This window comes from Mandrillus leucophaeus, unplaced genomic scaffold (assembly GCF_000951045.1).
Source record: "Mandrillus leucophaeus isolate KB7577 unplaced genomic scaffold, Mleu.le_1.0 Scaffold1451, whole genome shotgun sequence".
NCBI lineage: Eukaryota > Metazoa > Chordata > Mammalia > Primates > Cercopithecidae > Mandrillus > Mandrillus leucophaeus.
The window spans coordinates 663,406-683,007 of NW_012101423.1; the positions used below are offsets into that span (position 1 = coordinate 663,406).

The 19,602-nt window shown below is 38.5% G+C and overlaps 1 protein-coding gene across 1 annotated transcript in view; it reads right to left on the reverse strand.

Moving 5' to 3' along the window:
• Window positions 1-4,815: 4,815 nt before the first annotated feature.
• Window positions 4,816-19,602, reverse strand: part of RAB32 (RAB32, member RAS oncogene family) — a 113,926-nt gene continuing 99,139 nt past the window's right edge. The window contains exons 5-7 of the mRNA XM_011974449.1: window positions 19,380-19,601; window positions 9,942-10,219; window positions 4,816-5,313 (exon numbers count right to left, since the gene is read on the reverse strand). Coding sequence (XP_011829839.1) covers window positions 5,164-5,313; window positions 9,942-10,219; window positions 19,380-19,601 — 650 coding nt within the window. The 3' untranslated portion in view covers window positions 4,816-5,163. The remainder of the gene's footprint in view (window positions 5,314-9,941; window positions 10,220-19,379; window position 19,602) is intronic.

Sequence of the window (19,602 nt, forward strand, 5' to 3'; positions counted from 1 at the left end):
ATCTATGTTAATTTTTTTGTAGCTTTATTTCTTGTTTTTACATTTATGCTATTTTCTATATTGTATCATTTTGGGAAGCAGTGAGATAGAAACGTGATTTTTTTATTCCAAATGGCTAACCAGCTTTAGCAACAATATTTGTAGATTGGTCCAGCCTATCAGAACCCTTTAGCTTCTGTTTCTTCAGTGGATTGAAGCAAATTTATACTGTCTGTCCATGGTTTAAGATATGCAGGCTTTTTTTATTTTTATTTTTTTTAAGATCAAGTCTTGCACTGTCGCCCAGGCTGGAGTGCAGTGCAAGTGTAGTGATCTTGGCTCACTACAAGCTCCAGATATTCAGGCTTTTTAATAACAATGATTTACAAATGGGATTAAAAGTGCTATAATTTAATAGTGTTCATGTTTTGAATAATACGATAGATTTCAAACTGACTAATACTGTAACTACTGGTATTTCCTCTAGGAGGTTTTCCAAAATGAACATCAGATTTTTTTGTAAAAGCAGATTTCTGAGTCTCATCCCTACAAAACTAAGTAAGTCTGAAGTAAGGCTCAGAATTTTTCAGTAAGCAAATTGGATGCTTTTATGTACATATTTCAGGAAACCAAACAACATTTTGAAAAGTCACAGCTTATGATAACAATCACTTTTAGAAACCTTATTGAGTTACATACATATGCATATATATGTACTTTATAAATATACATACATGTACATATGTATTTTATGTACGTATATATAGTATATATGCATACACACAAAAATGCATATACATACATACATACATATGTATCACATATGTGTATATACATATTACACAGGTATATGTACACATTACACATATGTATATGTACATATTTATACATACAAATTTATACATATATACACACATTTATATACACATATATTTATATATATGTATTGTATGTACATATGTGTAAGTGAGAGGTGACAGTGCGCTGGCAGCCCTTGCTCTCCGCACCTCTTCTCAGCACCTCCTCAGCCTCCGGCCTCCGCGTCCACTCTGGCGGCACTTGAAGAGCCCTTCAGCCCGCCACTGCAACGTGGGAGCCCCTCTCTGGGCTGGCTGAGGCCAGAGCCTCCTCCCTCTGCTTGCCTGAGGTGTGGAGGGAGAGGCACAGTCAGGAACCGGGGCTACCTGGGCAGGAACCAGGGCTGCGCGCCAGGCTCCCGGGCCAGAGTGAGTTCCAGCGGGTGCCGGCTCGGGCAGCACGGCCCCCACACACTGAGCAGCCAGCCGGCGCCGCAGGCCCATGGTAGTGAGGGGCTTAGCACCGGGGCTAGCAGCAGCGGAGGTTGCCCTGGGTCCCCCAGCAGTGCCCGGCCGGCGCTGCACTCAAATTCTCGCCAGGTTTAGCTGCTTCCCCGTGGGGCACGGCTTGGGACCTGCAGCCTGCCATGTCTGAGCTCCTCACCTGCAGTGGGCTCCCGCGCGGCCTGAGCCTCCGCGACCGCAGCTGCCCTCTACTCCATGACGCCCAGTCCCATCTACAGCCCAAGGGCTGAAGAGTGCAGGCGAGGCTAGGGACTGGCGGGCAGCTCCGCCTGCAGCCCTGGTGCAGCATCCACTGGGTGAAGTCACCTGGGCTCCTAAACTGGATGGGAACTTGGAGAACTTTTATACCTAGCTGGAGGATCGTATGTGCACCAATCAGCACTCTGTATCTAGCTAACCTAGTGGAGACTTGGAGGACTAGCACTTTGTGACTCTGCCTAGCTCTAGGATTGTAAATGCACCAATCAGCACTCTGTGTCTAGCTCAGGGTTTGTGAATACACCAATTGGTACTCTGTATCTAGCTAACCTAGTGGAGACTTGGAGGGCTAGCACTCTGTGACTCTGTATCTAGCTCAAGGATTGTAAATGCACCAATAAGCACTCTGTGTCTAGCTCAAGGTTTGTAAATACACCAATCAGTATTCTGTGTCTAGCTCAAGGTTTGTAAACGTACCAATTAGTACTCAGTATCTAGCTCAAGGTTGTAAATGTACCAATTGGTACTCTGTATCTAGCTAACTCTGTATCTAGCTAACTCTGAATCTAGCTAACTAGCACTCTGTGACTCTGTGTCTAGCTCAAGGATTCTAAACGTACCAATCCACACTCTGTCAAAACGGACCAATCAGCTCTCTGTAAAATGGACCAATCAGCAGGATGTGGGTGGGGCCAGATAAGGGAATAAAAGCAGGCTGCCGGAGCCAACCATCAACAACCCTCTGGGGTGCCCTTCCACGCTGTGGAAAGATAGTTTTTTTGGTCTTTGCATTATATCTTGTTGCTACTCATTTTTTGGGTCCACTCTGCGGTTATGAGCTGTGACACTCACTGGGAAGGGCTGCAGCTTCACTCCTAAAGCCAGCGAGACCACGAACCCCGGGCGAAGAAGGAACAACTCCAGACCCACTGCCTTTAAGAGCTGTAACACTCAACAGGAGGGTCTGCAGCTTCATTCTTTAAGTCAGTGAGACCAAGAACCCACCAATTCCGAACACATAAGTGTACATATACGCATATAAAATATAACTCAATTTGTACATATATAAATTACATATATATGATTAGAATATTGGTACATTTTTGATGCCTGAGACTCATGCAAAAAAATTCCCTTTTATTAATGAAGTATTCTGTACTTCTTGTCAGTGTCTCATCCAGTGTATGTGTTTTTATGTGTATCTGTGTGTGTATGTAATTGATTTTTCAAAGTAAGTCAGAGTATTCTTTCTTTTGGCTATTTATGCAGCTCACCCTAAATTCAAATTTTAAGTTATAAAAACAAATAGTGGCAAGACTTTAAAAGTAATGTGAGATAGTTACTCAGTTTTATTTCTAAACTGTAGGAAATGGTAAATACAATAAACTATCTCACACGAGAAAGAATCCTAAGTGTTTACAAAAAACAATTTAATTATGGTATTACCAATGTTAAAATTACCCTGAGAAGTTATTAACAATTGTAAAGATGGGCAATAAGAGTGTAATACTCCTGATTTTGAATGTACTGTTAGGGGGAATTTAAGCACAATGGATTTCTTGTAAAAATGAAAATTAATATATAAAAAAGAAAATTCCAAGCAGACTGCAATCTTTTTCAGAAACTACTTAGCATAAGCTTTATATTTCTAACATTTGAGGTTAAGCACCATTTCATACTTAATACCATTGGACTTTGAAATATAAAAAAGGTTGAAAAGTTGTACCTAGAGTAGAAAAAAACTTAGGAGTATGAAACATATTTTAGAAAGATAGATTTAATTTAACATTTAAAAACAGGTGCTATAGTCATTAAAAGATATATATTACTTAAATCAGGGTCTTTTACTTTTTCACTTCAGAAAATCTGGTGCTATGTAGATATGTAGAATACATATCCAAAGAGGTCAAAAGGGTTTTCTTTCTTTCTTAAATATGTAACATATAAACATATATGTGATTTCCAGGCAAAAGTTAGGTTTAATGAAAAGAGAGCTACATTTTATGGTTCATGACAACTATTATTTATTTCCAGAACACAACTGTCAAAGCAAATGCACTTCTTGCTGTGTTTTTTGGTGTTTTGTTTTTGTTTTTGATTTTTGTAGAGACAAGGTCTCTCTATGTTGCTAGGGCTGGTCTTGAACTCCTGGGCTCAAGAGATTCTCCCTCCTTGATCTCACAAAGTGTTGAGATTAGATCTTGCCAAGACTAGGCCTTTGTTTTGTTTCGTTCGCAATAAATTAATGAATCTTTCCCATCCAAGTTCACTTAATGTATAAAACAAATTTGGTCAAGGTCTCATTTTGCATTAGCTTTGGATTGTGCCACAAAACTCTTAACATTTTCTTTGAAAGAAGTAAGTTTGGATCTTTCTTAAATCAGCAAGTTGGACATGATATAAGTAAGTCCCTTAAAAATAGAAGGCAAAAGTGAACAAAGTTTTCTAAGGCAGAAAAGTACATCCCATATTATCTTTCTATTATAGAACTATAGTAATTCAAAAGTAAGACTTCAGTCAAAATATTTATTATTTTCCTTAATTGGCTTAAATGGTAATGCAAATATTGTGAGTCTGCCTTAAGTTTCTTAGATATTATACTTTAAATGTCCCAACCCTTATACAAAACCATACACGACCTAGTGTCTTTCACAATTCATACTATAGAAGCTCAGATTTAATTGTATATGCTTTGAAATACATTCTCTCCTTGACCATTGCTATCACAAACTTGAGAAAGAATTGCAACCATCATATCACATAGGCCTTCAGTTATGAACATAAACAGGAAAAAGAGAAGAGAGAAAGGACTAGGGAGAGAAAAGAAGAAATGCTCATTTATATAGTTTCCAAGGGGTAGTAACCATATCCAGAGGGAAACATCCATAATACAGATGTGCTGTGAGTACTTTTTCAGTCATTAAGGTCATTTTAATATATTTAAGAAGAGTGACCACATGCCACACCAGCTATGAATGGGTAAATTATATGTAAGGAAAATAATTTTACACAAAATTTCAAAAGATTTGTCTTGTTTTAAGAGGTTCTCACTCTGTTGCTCAGGCTGGAGTGCCGTGGTACAATCATAGCTCACTGTGACCTCAAACTCCTGGGCTCAAGTGATCTTCCTGCCTCACCTTCTTAAAGTGCTGGGATTATAGGCATGAGCCACCATGCCTGGCCTTTCCAAAGTTTTGAATAGAAAATTGCTAAAGAGAAACCTCAAGCCTTTGTAGCTAATAGAATCTAAAACCCCCCCTAAAAAGTGAGGATACAATAAGATGGCAAAAATATAGACTCAAAATGACCATAAGACTGGAGGTAACATTTTATTACCACCCCAGCACTTACATTAAAAGCTACAACTTGGAAGGCTTACCAAATCCTAAGGAACTGTCATATAAAAAGATGTTTAAAAGGATGTAAACATTATCTTCCATATGATGGCAACAATGACAAAAGCCTAATTGTCATCTGTTAAGTTACAGAGCCACTGGCAGGGATACTTCTCCCAAAGTTCCATTTTCAAATAAGTGCAGGCACTCAGTGGTGCTGCCTTTTGAAGTGCCACCTGTGGGAAGACTCACAGCTAACATGACACCCATAACCCATTCTCAGGAACTTCTTCAGAGCTGAGGCACACACGAGAGAAGCAGAAGCCCTATCAGCAACACTGGGATTTGCTCTCTGCTCTCAAGGTCTCTTGATCTAGCTTAATTTTGCCCACATCGTTTTCTTCATTAGGAAAGCTTTGGTGGTTTGCAAGAATCTTCTCCACTAGGAACCGGGCAGCTTCCTCTATATTTATGTTATCCTGTAATGCAGAAAGGAAGAACAGGGTTAAATTTTAGAATTAATTCCTAGAATAAGGCATTAACAGTAGGAATGGGACCAGAAAAATTTGTTAGAGGTGGCATTGCAAGTGCACAGCTACTTTCCTCTAATCCTAAAGTGTGTGCCCACTTAGAGCTGAATGTTAAAGAATAATGTGGTGATGGAAAGAATTCCCTTATTTTTATGAAGGACACCTTTTTTGATGTTCCTATCTTAAACCTTTGCCACTGAGGTTCAATGAGCTATCTGGATAGTTGAAAATGAATCTTTGCTCTGGGCTGCAATTCATATAATGAAGCCATTCCAAATAAAAAAAATTCCGGCCCTTGAATATCTAATTCAAGCAGTCAGGATACACTGTGAAAAAAAATGGAAAGGGCTCAAACCACATTAAAATATGATAAATGTATCATGTCACTTCTCCATCTCTAAGTACAAATTATTCCTTTTAGTTGTCATGTATAAATTAGCCTGAAACAATGTTGTCAGTGCAACGTCCATTAAGGACACCCTAAGGAATTATTAGCTGTTACAGCATTTGTGTGACTGAATTATAAGTTATCATTAAACACACAGTAAGTAACACATTGAAAAAACTGTGCTTATTTTAAAAAATATTTAACTGTTCATTTTTAAATAATTTCAGATTCACTAAAATATTGCAAAAATAGTGAACATTCCTACCATTCACACATATTTCTCAAATATTAACATCTTAGATAACCAGAATACAACTATCAAAATCAGGAAATTATACAATAGTGTAGTATCAGTGTTAGTCTAACAAGCTTACTCAAATTGGGTCAATTATTTCAATGCCCTATTTCAGATGTAGGATCACAGGCTGTACTTCACTGTTGTCGCCCCGGGGTCTCTTTTACTCTGGAACAGTTCCTCAGTCTCCTTGCTTTTCATGACCTTGACACTCTCAGAGAGCACTGGCTGGTGAATATACCTCCATCTGCGATGTCTGATGTTTCCTTATCATTAAATTCAACTTAATATACTTTTGGCAGAAATAAAACACAAGTGATGTACCCTGCACAGTTTATCAGGAAGCACACTGCTTAAAGTTGTTTTTGCCAGGTTTCTCCACAGAAAAGTTATTATTTTTCCCTTTGTACTTAGTGCAAATATGTCAATATCCTGTTTCTTACCACACTTTCCCCCACTAATGTTAGCATCAATTAATTCCTCCCTACAACAGTCATCACTGTGGTGTTTAATGGTGACTTTTTATTTCTGCCATTCCTTCTACATTTATTAGCTGGAATTCTACTGTTAGAAAGAGGTTCCTTTCTCCCTCATTTATTTATTCATTTGTTCATTTCTATCATGGATTATTAGTTTACTCTGTAAGTTGAACCCATTACAGAAATTATTTACTTTGTTGCTCAAATTGTCTTACATGTTTGGAGCTTGTATGGCAGTATCCTGTATCTTTGTGACATGTCCCTATCATTTCGTGAATACTTCCTTAGTTTCTCACACAACAAAATATCACAGGCACATCTTTACTTTCCTTGTCCCACCCGCCCTGAAATCAGGCATTACTCCAGGGATTCCCATTCTTTTTACTGGAGAATGATATTTAAAAACCGAATTTTGAGCACTCGGTAAGTTAATTGGTTCTGTGGTGTCATTGCTTTTAAGCCCTCTTAGCAGGTATGGCTAGTATGGTACACACATGCATCTATATCAACTTCATCTGTTTACACATATGTGTGTGTACATACATACACCTACACACATTCTCACATATATATGCAGATACACACACACACACAAACACACATATGAAACCTGAGGCTCATATTAATGTCTAATCCAATCCAATGCTACAAGGTTCACTGCAGCCTTTTTCCTTATCTGTAAAGCCTTTATCAGACAAGGAACCTAAAAGAGCTAGGCTACGTACAGGCATCTTTCACAGCACTGAAACCAGCTTTTTAGTTATTTTTTGCCTCCACCCCCAAGATAAGTGTTAACTTTAATTCAAGTATTGATCTTTTGAACGTCCAAGTGACATCCAGTCTCAGCTATCTCCATTATAGCAAATAATTATAAAATTCTCTAACTGTATGTGGAAGCAACTGGTTAAAATTCCAATGTCAGTGTAGTCACATGTTAATGTAATTCCCATATGTTAACATTATTAAAGTTTTATATTAGAAATCCATTATTTGCCATAAAGGTGAAATGATGAAATGTATTTGCAAAAGTTATCTTTTGCCTGTATTCCTAGTGAAATTCAGATGACTGCAGTTCAAGCAAAAGTCAGATCTGAAGTCAGCTGCTGGCCAGCTCAGAAGTGTACCTACTAGTGACATTTAGGCAGTACTTTAAGCCTTAAATCTAAGATTTTTAACCTAATTTTTTTATTACTGTTATTCTCTTGGAACACCCCTGGTTTAGTGCTAAAGAAATTCTACAGAAGCCGCTTCTACTATATTTGTAGGGAAACACAGAGCAAATTTGAAACTTTTAAACAGTGCTTCACCTTTCACCTCTGCATGTAATCCTATCCATAAATAAAATGAAACCGATGACTTACACAGTCACAAGCTACTAGTCACGTGACGTCTTACATCTGGGGGCAAATCTGGATTTATTACCCAAAAGATTAAATGAAGCCTAAAGGAGAATTTTGTCTACAATTTATGAAACTCCTCTACCAAAATGCACACTCGCATAAGCAGTTACATTTACTGCGTTTTTTGTTTTTTTTTTTTTTTGGTCTTTTTACAGCAAAGCTGGGAAGCAGAGCAAATCACCCAATAGGCATACAGAGCAGACAGAGGGCATGAGTGTCCAGAAGAACATGTCTGTAATCCTAGCACTTTGGGGGGTTGAGGTGGGCAGATTGCTCCAGCTCAGCAGTTCGAGTCCAGCCTGGGCAACATGGCAAAACTCTGTCTCTACCAAAAATACAAAAAGTAGCTGGGCATGGTGGCACATGCCTGTGGTCCTAGCTTCTTGGGAGGCTGGGGTACCTTCTCTGTAAGAAGGCTTTCTTTCTGTGATTTTCTTCTTCATGTCAGGTTAAGTGCTCACATAGCACCCCTGGGTTTCATCTTTCTTCTACCACTGTTTCATTTAAAGAAGGAAATTTTAAGATGCTATATTTATTCAAACAATTAGCCTCTAGCTTAGGAGTCTACATTTCTGCCTCCCGTAAATAGTCTTTTTTTTTTCCCAGTCACTCCATCATTGCTCAATATTTTTGGAGCAGTCTCTCTTTTGCACAGTCTCTCATTGCTTTGCTTTTATCCCGCAGATCATGATGGGCATCAAGTAGTTTTTTTACTCTAAGGGTAAGTTTCTAATAGAGCTAAACCTAATCTGATAATAAATACCCAGAGTGAGGTGGGTGATTTGGAGGAACAGTGATACATACATACGTGCAAACGTATATAAAAACACACATAAACACACACATGAAATCCACAGAACATAAACTAAAAGCTAGAACTGTGTTAAGATTTCAACAAATTTATGGTATAACGTTTATCTGTCATTACAGAATTTTTCAAACATTTCATCATTCTTACATAAATCGGACTGTCACTAACCCCCTTATATGAAACTTCTAATGCATGCAACTCCCCCTCCAAACATTTCATATATGTATTATTTTCACCTTTTTTCTATATCCAGACTGTTAAGAATTTTTTTTTTTTTTTTTTTTTTTTGAGACAGAGTTTCACTCTTCTTGGCCAGGCTGGAGTGCAATGGCACTATCTTGGCTCACTGCAACCTCTGCCTCCCAGACTCAAGTGATCATCCCGCCTCAGCCTCCCGAGAAGCTAGGACGACAGGCATGCACCACCATGCTCAGCTACTTTTTGTATTTTTTGGTAGAGACAGGATTTTGCCATGTTGCCCAGGCTGGTCTCGAACTCCCAGTTCGAGTGATCTGCCCAATCCGCCCGCCTCAGCCTCCCAGAGTGCTAGGAAACAGGCAGGAGCCACCATGCCCAGTCACTAGACTGTTAAAATTTTTGAAAGCCAACTTACTGTTTTATTTTTTCCTTCAGAAAATATTTTATTCAGCTTTCCATAATCGACAAAAGAAAAAATTCTCACTCTACTATTTATGAAGCATACCACAAATGTTGATACTTTCCAGCTGTTTCAAATCTTTCATACACAGTTAACCTAAAACTCTTCAAACATCATCTGAATAAATCTCCTCTCTGATCTTTTCACATGGTCCTGCATGTGACACACATCTTCACCAGAGGCATCTTCCTATTCATTTAGCCTTTTGCAAAAATCAAAAATTCTTGTGCTTGACAATACCCCCATCCACTCCAGTTGCATGAGAAGTACCTCAGTTAAAAACTCAGACTCACAGAAAATGTCATTTGCTTTTTGCTCTAAATACCTCTTTTTGTTTTTATGGAAAATCCGGCCTTCTATTAGCCATTAGCCAATTTGGAAAGCAGTACTGTTGTGGACTGAAAGAAGCTATAACACATCCATGCTACACTTCTCATTTTCCAGACTTTCAAACACCACTCACATAAATACATCTAAATACTTTAGCGTAACAGCCTAGATTTATGAGCTAGAAAGCAAAAGATACATAAGCAAAGCAGATCTCACCTTTGCAGAAGTTTCAAACCATCCGGCGAAGCCATGTTCTTTGCAGAACTGGTCCATCTGGGAAGGAGTCTGGCTACTGTCCTTGTTCTGGTCACATTTGTTAGCCAAGAGGACGGCAGGGATAGGGCTGCCATTTGGAAGATGAACTTTACTATCCAGATCACTTTTCCATTTTAAGACTGCCTCAAATGTAGAACTTCTTGATATATCAAAGACTACAAAAGCACCAACAGCTTCCTTGTAGTATACTCGGGTCATGTTGCCAAATCGCTCCTGCCCTAGACATAAATATAGGAAAAAAATAAAAACTTGTAATTCAGACAGAGTTTACATTTAAGTATAACTCCTTTTACCCAACAGCAATACTATGAACAAATATCTTCCATTCCATAGCAGCATAACCTGGTGTGATTAAGGCTATCCATACAGACGATGACCTATATAGCAGATGTGTCTGATAATTTGGTTTAAGTACATAATGAATTAGTTTTATGTTCTGTATGACATATTCTCCATAAAACCAATATGATAATATTTAAAGCTACAAAGTCTGTCATTTACTCCAACTCCTCTCCCCTTAGTTTAAGAGAAGAGAGGCACTAAAGGAAAACACAAAGCTGGAAGTAGAGGAAGAAGAGACAAGAATAGAAGAAATGAAGCCTGTAGGAAGGAGATAAGTGCAGTGGGTAACATGCTAGTCCAATAGATTAAGGCTCGACATGAGATAAAGTAGCTCATGTTCTCAACTCATCTCTCCTTCATATCTCTAGCCCATACCCACTTCTGATGCAATATGCAAGATTTCACCCCTGTAAGTAGCAGACATATGAAAATCTATTTTAGAACAAAAAGCACAACTGGTTTTGTTGTTACAAGAAGAATCAATTCCAGGGTTCTTCAAATATCATTGTACTTATAAAATAATTTAACTTATGTCAAACACTTTGGGAAAAATCTGCTTTGTACATTACATGGGACTTTGCAAAGCATTCTCTTACTATCTGCTGTTGTACTAATCTTTGGCATAGGAAAATCCTTCTTTTCGTCTGACAGATGTAACAACAGGCAAAGGGATGCTTGGCCAGGATTACAGTATCACTGACTAAAGAAGACAGGACTAGAATTCAGGTCTTCTGACTCCCCCACACCTATAGAAGTGGGATGCTAGCCTTTCTGAACTATCTTGCAGTTGCCTTGACTTAGTTACTGACTACAGTGTGAAGGAAAAATGATTGGCAATCAATGCACATCGGAGATGTATCACTCTGTTCTATGATAAAGACACTTTCCTCTTGAAACACATGAGCAACCGGCTTTATCTACATTTTATTGATACATTTTATCTGCACAGATGCAAAGATACCCCAAAATATAAAATTCTTCCTTCTCCAAACTCTACAATGCAATATAATTTTATATATTGTTTTAGGGAATAATGGAAGAATAAAACAATGGCCAAATGTGAATGGATAAAGTTAAGGTTTGTTTTGTGATGACTCCTCATACGGTTTAACTGAAGCTGTATTGTAATAGTCCAAAGGTCTAAATTTTACTGTAACAAATGGTCACATAAAAAACCCTAATATTATGTTCATATATTATTGTAATGTAAATCTGACCAACTATATAGTTCATTGGCTCATAATGCTGACATTTATAAAAATTTCGATGATATGCCAACTGTTCAAAATCACTATTCTGCAGAAAGACTACATACGCATTGAAATGATTCAGATTCCAATTTCAAATGCAGTGCACACATTACCAACCACTTCCATTTTCATATATTTTAATTATTGAATATGAAAGGACTAAGCAACAAGATAAGATAGTCTTAAATTAGGAAATTGAAAAAGTAAGATTTCAAGATAATTACATGGTAATAAAGTATTCCTTTGGGCTATATCTTTAATTTAGAAAAGAGAGTGGGGTGTCAAACTAGTAAAAGAGCAGTCAGAAACCTAGAAGTTAACAAAGAGCTGTTAAACTTTAGTGACTATTTTTTTGGGGGGAGGAGGGGAATGATCTTTAAATTTCAAGTATTTCCTTTTACTAGTGAGTCTTATTTAAATATTTACTCATATAACCTTTCTGGTAAAGCATAAGAAAATCAGAAATGTTTATGACAAGTAATTTAAAAGAAGATCCTGTGGCTTAAAAATATTAATTTTCTTTAGTTCCCAAGATTAGGATTCAAAATTTGGTGGCAGTCCTGACATCAGAGTGTACTTTTTAAACAACCACACTATATGGCAAATCAAAAGTGTCAATTACTTGGTTAAGTAAGTGAAAACAAAAGGCAATGGCTGGGAGAAAAAATGCAAACTGTTTATCTGACAAAGGGCTTATACCCAGAATATATAAACTCTCAAGACTCCCAAAGAAGAAGATAAAAAAATTAATAATGTAAGCAAAAGATTGGAACAGTTTGCCAGAAAATGTATGTGATGAAAAAAAAAAAATAAGCACAGGAAAAGATGTTCAACATCATTAGTCACTGGGGAAATGCAAATTTAAATCACACTTGACACTTCACTCCCACAGGAATGGCTAAAATTAAGAAGTCTGAATACACCAAGTGTTGACCAGGATGTGGACAACTTGAACTCTCCAAGTCACTTTCATTATGTTCACAGATGCCAAATCAAATGTCAATCAACAGATTAATGGATAAACTATCATCTAGTTATACAACGAAATACAGCTCAACAATAGAAAGGAAAGGAACAAAACCATGGATACAAGCAAAAACATGAATGTATCTCAAAATCATTATGCTTTGTAAAAGAAGCCAGGTCAGAGCGCAAGTGGGTAATGTTACATGAGTTCATTCATATCAAATTGTAAAAAGTGCAAACTATGACAATACAGTAAGAGAAAGCAGATAAATGGTTGCCTTGGGAAAGGCAGGGTATATATTCCAAAGGTACAAGAGAAAAACACTTTTGTGATGATGAAAATATTTGAAATATTGACTACAGTGATGCAAAAACTTTTCAAATTGTACTGCTTATAGTATGTCAATTATACCTCCATAAAAGTATACAAAATAATACCTCCCTTCGAGGGTAACTGAGAGGGTTAAACTTAGTCCCTGCCTAAGTCTTCCAGGGCAGTTTGATGAACTACAGCCAATGACCTAATCCAGCTAAAAAAGATTTTACTGGAATTCAGTTACCCTTATTTGTTTACATGTTGTCTATGTCTGTTTTTGTCCTACGATGGCAGAGTTGAATAGTGGCCACATACATGAAATGGCCTACAAAACCTAAAATATTTGTCAGGCCCTTTATAGAAAACGTAGCTGATTTCTGTTTTAGAAGGCTAAGAATATTTTGTATCTTGAAGTGGAGGTGGTCTATGCATGTTAAGTTATACTTCAAGTTCAAAACAGTGTAAAATGCCAGGTAAGCCCTGCATAAATGTCAGCTATTATTGAGTGCTCCACAAGTTTACCGCATGATGAAAGCCTGAGTATTCTTTTTAAAAATGGTGCCAATTAAACATGTGAAAGCTTTAAACTATTAGCTCGTTAGGTGCTCTACCTTGTAATTGTAAAAATGGTTTGCAGAGAAAAACAAACTTGATAAAAGTCTAACTATGCCAGGGATTCAAAATGCTAAGTACCCAACATTCAAGCAACCTCAGGCAAGAAACTTTTTTGGCTTAACTATGCCAACTGGTCTCAGGGATCTGTAGGGATCACTAAGTCCTCCTGGCTCTAACATTGATATTTTAGGTTCCCGTATTATAATTTGAATGTTATACCGATTTTCTATATATTCTATAATCACTGAATCCAGACAGCAATGGGAATAAAATGTAAATAACCCAGCATCAAAAGGCCAATACCATGTATGTAGGGAAACAGTTTGTTTTCTAAAACAATAGCAAAATATACTTTCTATTTTAATGAATTTGTAATCTCTTTTTAATAAATTCTTAATTAATCCATTAATGCTTCAGAAATGGTAAAGCAAGTTAAAAAACAAAAATTTCCAAAACACATGAAGTTTAATTAGGGAGTGGGAAAAGATAAGATGAATTTAAAATAATAATTGTAACATAAAATTAAGGGTTGCTCTCCAAAAACCTAAGTAGGTGTAACCTATATTTATATTTAACTATGTTGCTTCAAAGATTTACAGCACATAGATATGCTAAGTTCCTCCAGTTGTAAAACTAACTTAAATCATGTACAAAGTATCTTCTTTGCTCATCTACCACCTTTTGAAACCCAGATTAAATAAATCTGTAAAATAAAAGAGTAACAAAACTGAATGAAGAAAAAAATAGGAAAACCACTGCAGATGATGCTTAAGAAAAATATCAGGATAAAAGTGAGTGAAAATCATGGGGAAGAGGAGAATACATGGGCATCTGTTAGTTAGAAAGACTTTGTTGGAGCCTTAAACTAAACCCTTGCCATCCATTTATTTTCACATTGGTCTGTCTTTCTCAAGGTCCGTGAAAGAACAGTGAAAAGACTAGATGTTTATAGCCTACTCAACTATTAAAAAGCACAAAAAACTTTTGAAAATACAATTGAATAGAATTCTAAAACAACTTTACCTTGCTCTTTTGTCTCACCCTCCAGAAGTCTCCCCAAATTTGTATCTATGCACTTCTTTCACCATCCAAGAGAAGAGCTCTACAAACCTAAGACAACTTAAACTTGTGGACGTGGCCCACTACTTAAGTGTTGATTTAGTGTGAAATCCTTATTATTTTAAGGAAATACTTAATCTGAGATCTTCAAATTTTCCTTCTTTGGAAGAGTACTTTAATCTCTCAATCTTTAGTAAGTGCCTAGGAATACGTATTAATGGTGTTTTTTCTACACTTTATGACGTTTTGACAACTTGGGGCATTGCAGGCCTGGGGAGGGACTGATCCTCCCACGGGTAGCTAATTTCTAGAGACAGCAAAGGAGCTATCTTGGAGCATACCTCTGACATGCACACCATATCAGTCAGCCCATCAATCCTAAATCCATACCACCTGCCTCCTTGCACCAGGATCCTGCAGTCTGGGACACTATCCCCTGTCCCAAATCACCCCACAGCCCAATACTGGACAACTAGAGACTACTACTATCACCCAGAGTACACCAAAATTATTCAAACTAGCCAATCCTCAACTTGCTCAGCTTGCCTACCCTACCTCACTGGTTCCTTCCTGCAAAAGCCACAGTAAAAGCTCCAGCTCATGCATTTTCCTTGCTCCTTCTTTCTCATGACCAACCCTGCTGCTTTTCCCTGTGGCCTCATGTGGTGTGGCATAATGTGCCCCCACTCTTGGGAACTATGATAAACTATCTTTCCAATGGTAATCCATCTCCTGATCTGATGTCCCCATCATATCTGACTAAAAACAAAATCCTGGGTACATTTATTACAGAATGAGACTTGCTGAAAATTTCATATCAAAAGCTTAAGAAAATTGGAAGGTCAAGATAACATACACATGACTAATTTCATGATAACCAGAACATTTGGAAATTTTGAAAAGTATTTGTGATGCTGTTTTGACACCAATAAACCAAAATTCTGCTATCCTTTTAAAAGTGTATTGCTTTCATATGTGAGTCATGAAACCTGTCTCCACACAAGTTACTATACCTTTCTGTGTTTAGATTACAGAACCACTAAAACCTATAATTCATTCAACTCAAAAGGTAGAATGGCAAATGGCTGAGAGCAAATGAAAGTTGTAGAACTTCCTATCAGTGCTCTACTATCTCTACTAATAACCTGAGCATCTTTTAGCTTATGAGGGCTAATTGAGGCAATGAAGGATGGTAACACATTCAAAAGGGAAGGGCAATAGGACTGCCATTATCAGGGGAATTTCCATGTGCAGTAATACAAATATGTTATTATGCTGACCAGCTGCCTGCCTGGACAATTGTGAATGGATAGCCCAGACTGCGGCACTCAAAGGTGTCTCAGGACTCAGGAAGAGTGAAAGATTTACAGATGTAAATGGGCCAGTTGGCTTCGCTTATAATTCAGCACAACAATTGAGCTTGAATAAGGCTGAGGATGGCAAGATTGTACAAGAGCCAGATTACCCATATGTAACAAAGATTTTAAAAAGCCTTGTAAATGACTTGGTATGTAATCAGCCACCAATAAACACTGGAAACTTAACTGCAGTATCTGTGTTTAAGATGGAGACTACAAATAATTACACAGACTAATTCCTCAAAGCATGGCTTCTTTATAATTAGAAATATGTGTATATGTGACTGAAAACTACCTTTAAAATCAGGAAAGTATCAAGAGGTAATATTCCAGATTCTTGCTCATGAAGGATTATAGGAGAGTTATGAAAAAAAAGACAAAGGGAGATTACTAGGTATACTAACTGACAAAGTATAAGATGGAGCAAGGCAATCAGGATCCACGTTCTATTTTGGATGGGAATCAAAATGATGGAAAATAAGTTTAGGCATAGATTATACAGTTTATATCTTCCAAGCATGCATTTTATGCTTGGGTAAATATCATTTATATGAATTCAGTTACGTTTTGAGCAGCAGTCCCAAAGCATGTGTGAGTTAAGAGACTGCAATGGTCTTACACAAAAACTGCACTAAACTGCATCTGTATTTTAAAGCCAGATTCCTTCAATGCCGTAAGAACACATTCATGTATCCGAGGATCACAATGGTTCTTAACTTGAAGAGTTCAACTGAATCTGCTTGGCTACATGTATAGAAAACATTTGATAATTCCAGTCTATCGTACTTGCCAAAGCTTTCAAGGATAGAGATTTGTCATAATTTCTTTACTATCTTGCCCTCTCACTAAAGCAACCAAAAAAAAAAAAAAAAAAAAGACCTAACTAGTAAAAACACCACACCTTAACTTAGTTATGGCAAGTAACTGGCTCTACCTACTATTTTGTAATCAAAGAATATTTCTATTATTTGAGAATTAAATATGATCCAACTTTGTTACTACATAAGGCAAGTATGCTTAGCCATGGGGGAAGTTTGTGGAGCAGCCTTCACTTTGCCTTCATGACATCATCATTACTTAATTCAAATGGTATGAGCTGAGATTCACTAGTAGCTCAAATATTCAAACCAAACAGTTAGTAATACAGTTCTCCAAACTTTAGGCTAAGGTTTTTTTGTTTTGCTTTTTTGGGTCTCTAAAATAGTTTTTTTGTTTGTTTTTTGGTCTCTCACTAAGCTATTTTTCTCCCTCACTTTCCTTATACTAAAATTCTATCTCTGAAAATCTTACTTATAATGTGAGCCTAATCATTTCTATAAATTTGCCTCTAATTTTGTAAATTGCTGGTCTGTACTTGCTGTATGGGACAACAATACTTGTTGAAACAATATCTAACATCCAGAAATCCCTTTTGGAGATCTTAAACTTCTGTTTTCCTTCCTGGTAAAACTCAAGCTTTGGATTTAGTGAAAAGTGCAAGGATATTCCATCTAGGCAGACGTATCAGAATCTGACAAAAACTGGATATGACCCCTTCCTGTCATTCGAGGTCTGTGATTAATAAAAAAAGAAGAGGTGATACCAGAAAGAAAATTTATATCTTACTCCTGCTTTTACTTTCTCAAGTCTCTAACTATAAACTCTTAAAAATCTAGTTACTCATACTAATTTACTAGCAGTAGGACCCAATTATCATCTAATAACAAAATGCCATAATTTACGTAAAGAGTAAGGCAAGGTCAATCACCCTTCTAAGCAAAGTTTTAAACCATCTTTGTGAAAATCCTCAGCTATGCTGCAGATTCCTGGAGAATGACCGTCACATGGTAAGGCAACCTTTAGAATCCATGACTTTGTCAAGAAGCAGAAATACTGCTCATTAGGGTTCTGTGCAACAGCAGGAAGTATTTCGAAAAAGTCTCTGGCTTCAAAGATGACTTTTCAAACGAACTTTTGGCTTTTGGTAACAAACAACAACAAAAAGCTGAGTCCCCGGCTGATTACTCCTTTTCTCTGAGGGACTGAGATGCATACATGTATTCTCCTATCTGAGGGAGAGAAATGTGCTCTTAAATGAATGAGTTATAGGTTACAATTATTTAATACTCTTTGTTAAGTAACAAGCTATAAATGACAAGAGCACTACCTGGCAGACAGACAGTAGACCTGTGATCCGCACCCCCCAACTCTGCTATCAGCCAGGTAGCTATACCCTCTATGGGCTTCTATGGACTGTAGAATGAAGGGTGGCCTCGGGCATCCTCTAACCCTAAACCAGCTCCCATTCTAATGCTCTATTGCAGACTGAGCTTCTTAACACCTGTAATGATTGAACAGAGTAATTTTGGCACTTTATTTATTTATTTATTTTTTCCGAGATAGGGTCTCACTCTGTTGACCAGGCTGGGGTACAGTGGCGAGAACACAGCTCACCGAAGCCTTGACCTCTCTTAGGCTCAAGTGATCCTCCTGCCTCAGGCTCCTGAGTAGCTGGGACTACAGGCACGCATGACCACGCCTGGTTAATTTTTTGTATGTATGTATGTTGTAGAGACAGGGTCTCACTAACAGCCCAGGCAGGTCTCGAACTCCTGTGCTCACGGGATCCTCCAGCCTAGGCCTTCCAAAGTGCTGGGATTACAAGCGTGAGCCACTGGCGCTTGGTTTGGTACCATTTCTATGAACTTTCCAATAGTTAACATCATCTTAAAACGCCCACTCCCAACCACTACACCAGGCAAAGTTCCAGTGTTCATAAATCAGAGCAGAGGGAAATGTACCCCCTCAAACAGAACAAGTGAAAGCAAATGGCAGAGAAACAGTGTATTGAGGAGTGACGGGGGCGAGGGCACCAGGGATGGGACTAGGTGTTGGTTTAGGAAGAGAGGAAGAGGTGAGCATAAAGTTTCAGAAAAGCTTTCCCAAATCTTCACGGAGTGTCTGTCCTGGGCTTCCGAGGAGAGCAAAGTATTTGAGGAATGGAGTTTCCCTCACAAAGGCCAGTCTCAGAGCCAAGGCGGGTGATGGAAAATGATCTGGAAATGAACCTGACTTTTGGTCTTGGTGGTGTCGCTAACTAGGAGTGCAGCTTCAGGTAAGTCACCCAATCCCTCTGAACTTGAGTTGAGGCTGAGAGGCGCCGGCCCGCTTCAAGTCAGCCTTCCCAACTAGTCCTGGTGTATCTATGATACACTTGCATTATTCAGAGTTCAAACTTCTGGAAAAGGCCCCCTGGCCTCCTCGCCTCCCTCTGGCGTGCAAGACCTGCTCCAGCTCCTACTGCCCATCCCATCCTCCGGGCCCCACCGAGTCCAGCCGACCGCGTCCATCGCATCTCGCCCTTGGATTCGGCCTCTCTCTTCTAAACGTACCCAGGCAGACGAGTTCAGGCAGAGAAGAAAAAGTAAAGAGGCAGAGAGGAGCCGGGCGGCCCGGCTGGGCTCTGGAGTGGGAAACTAGCGGCCGCGCTTACCCGCGATGTCCCACAGCTGCAGGCGCACCAGAGTCCTGCTGTCCCAGTTGAGGACCTTGAGGGCGAAGTCCACCCCGATGGTGGCCCGGTAGTGCTGCGAGAAGAGCTGGTGGACGTAGCGCTTGATGATGCTGGTCTTGCCCACTCCAAGCTCGCCGATAACCAGCACCTTGAAGAGGTGCTCGCGGGTCTCGGGCGCCGGGGCGGCAGCCGCCCCCAGGCC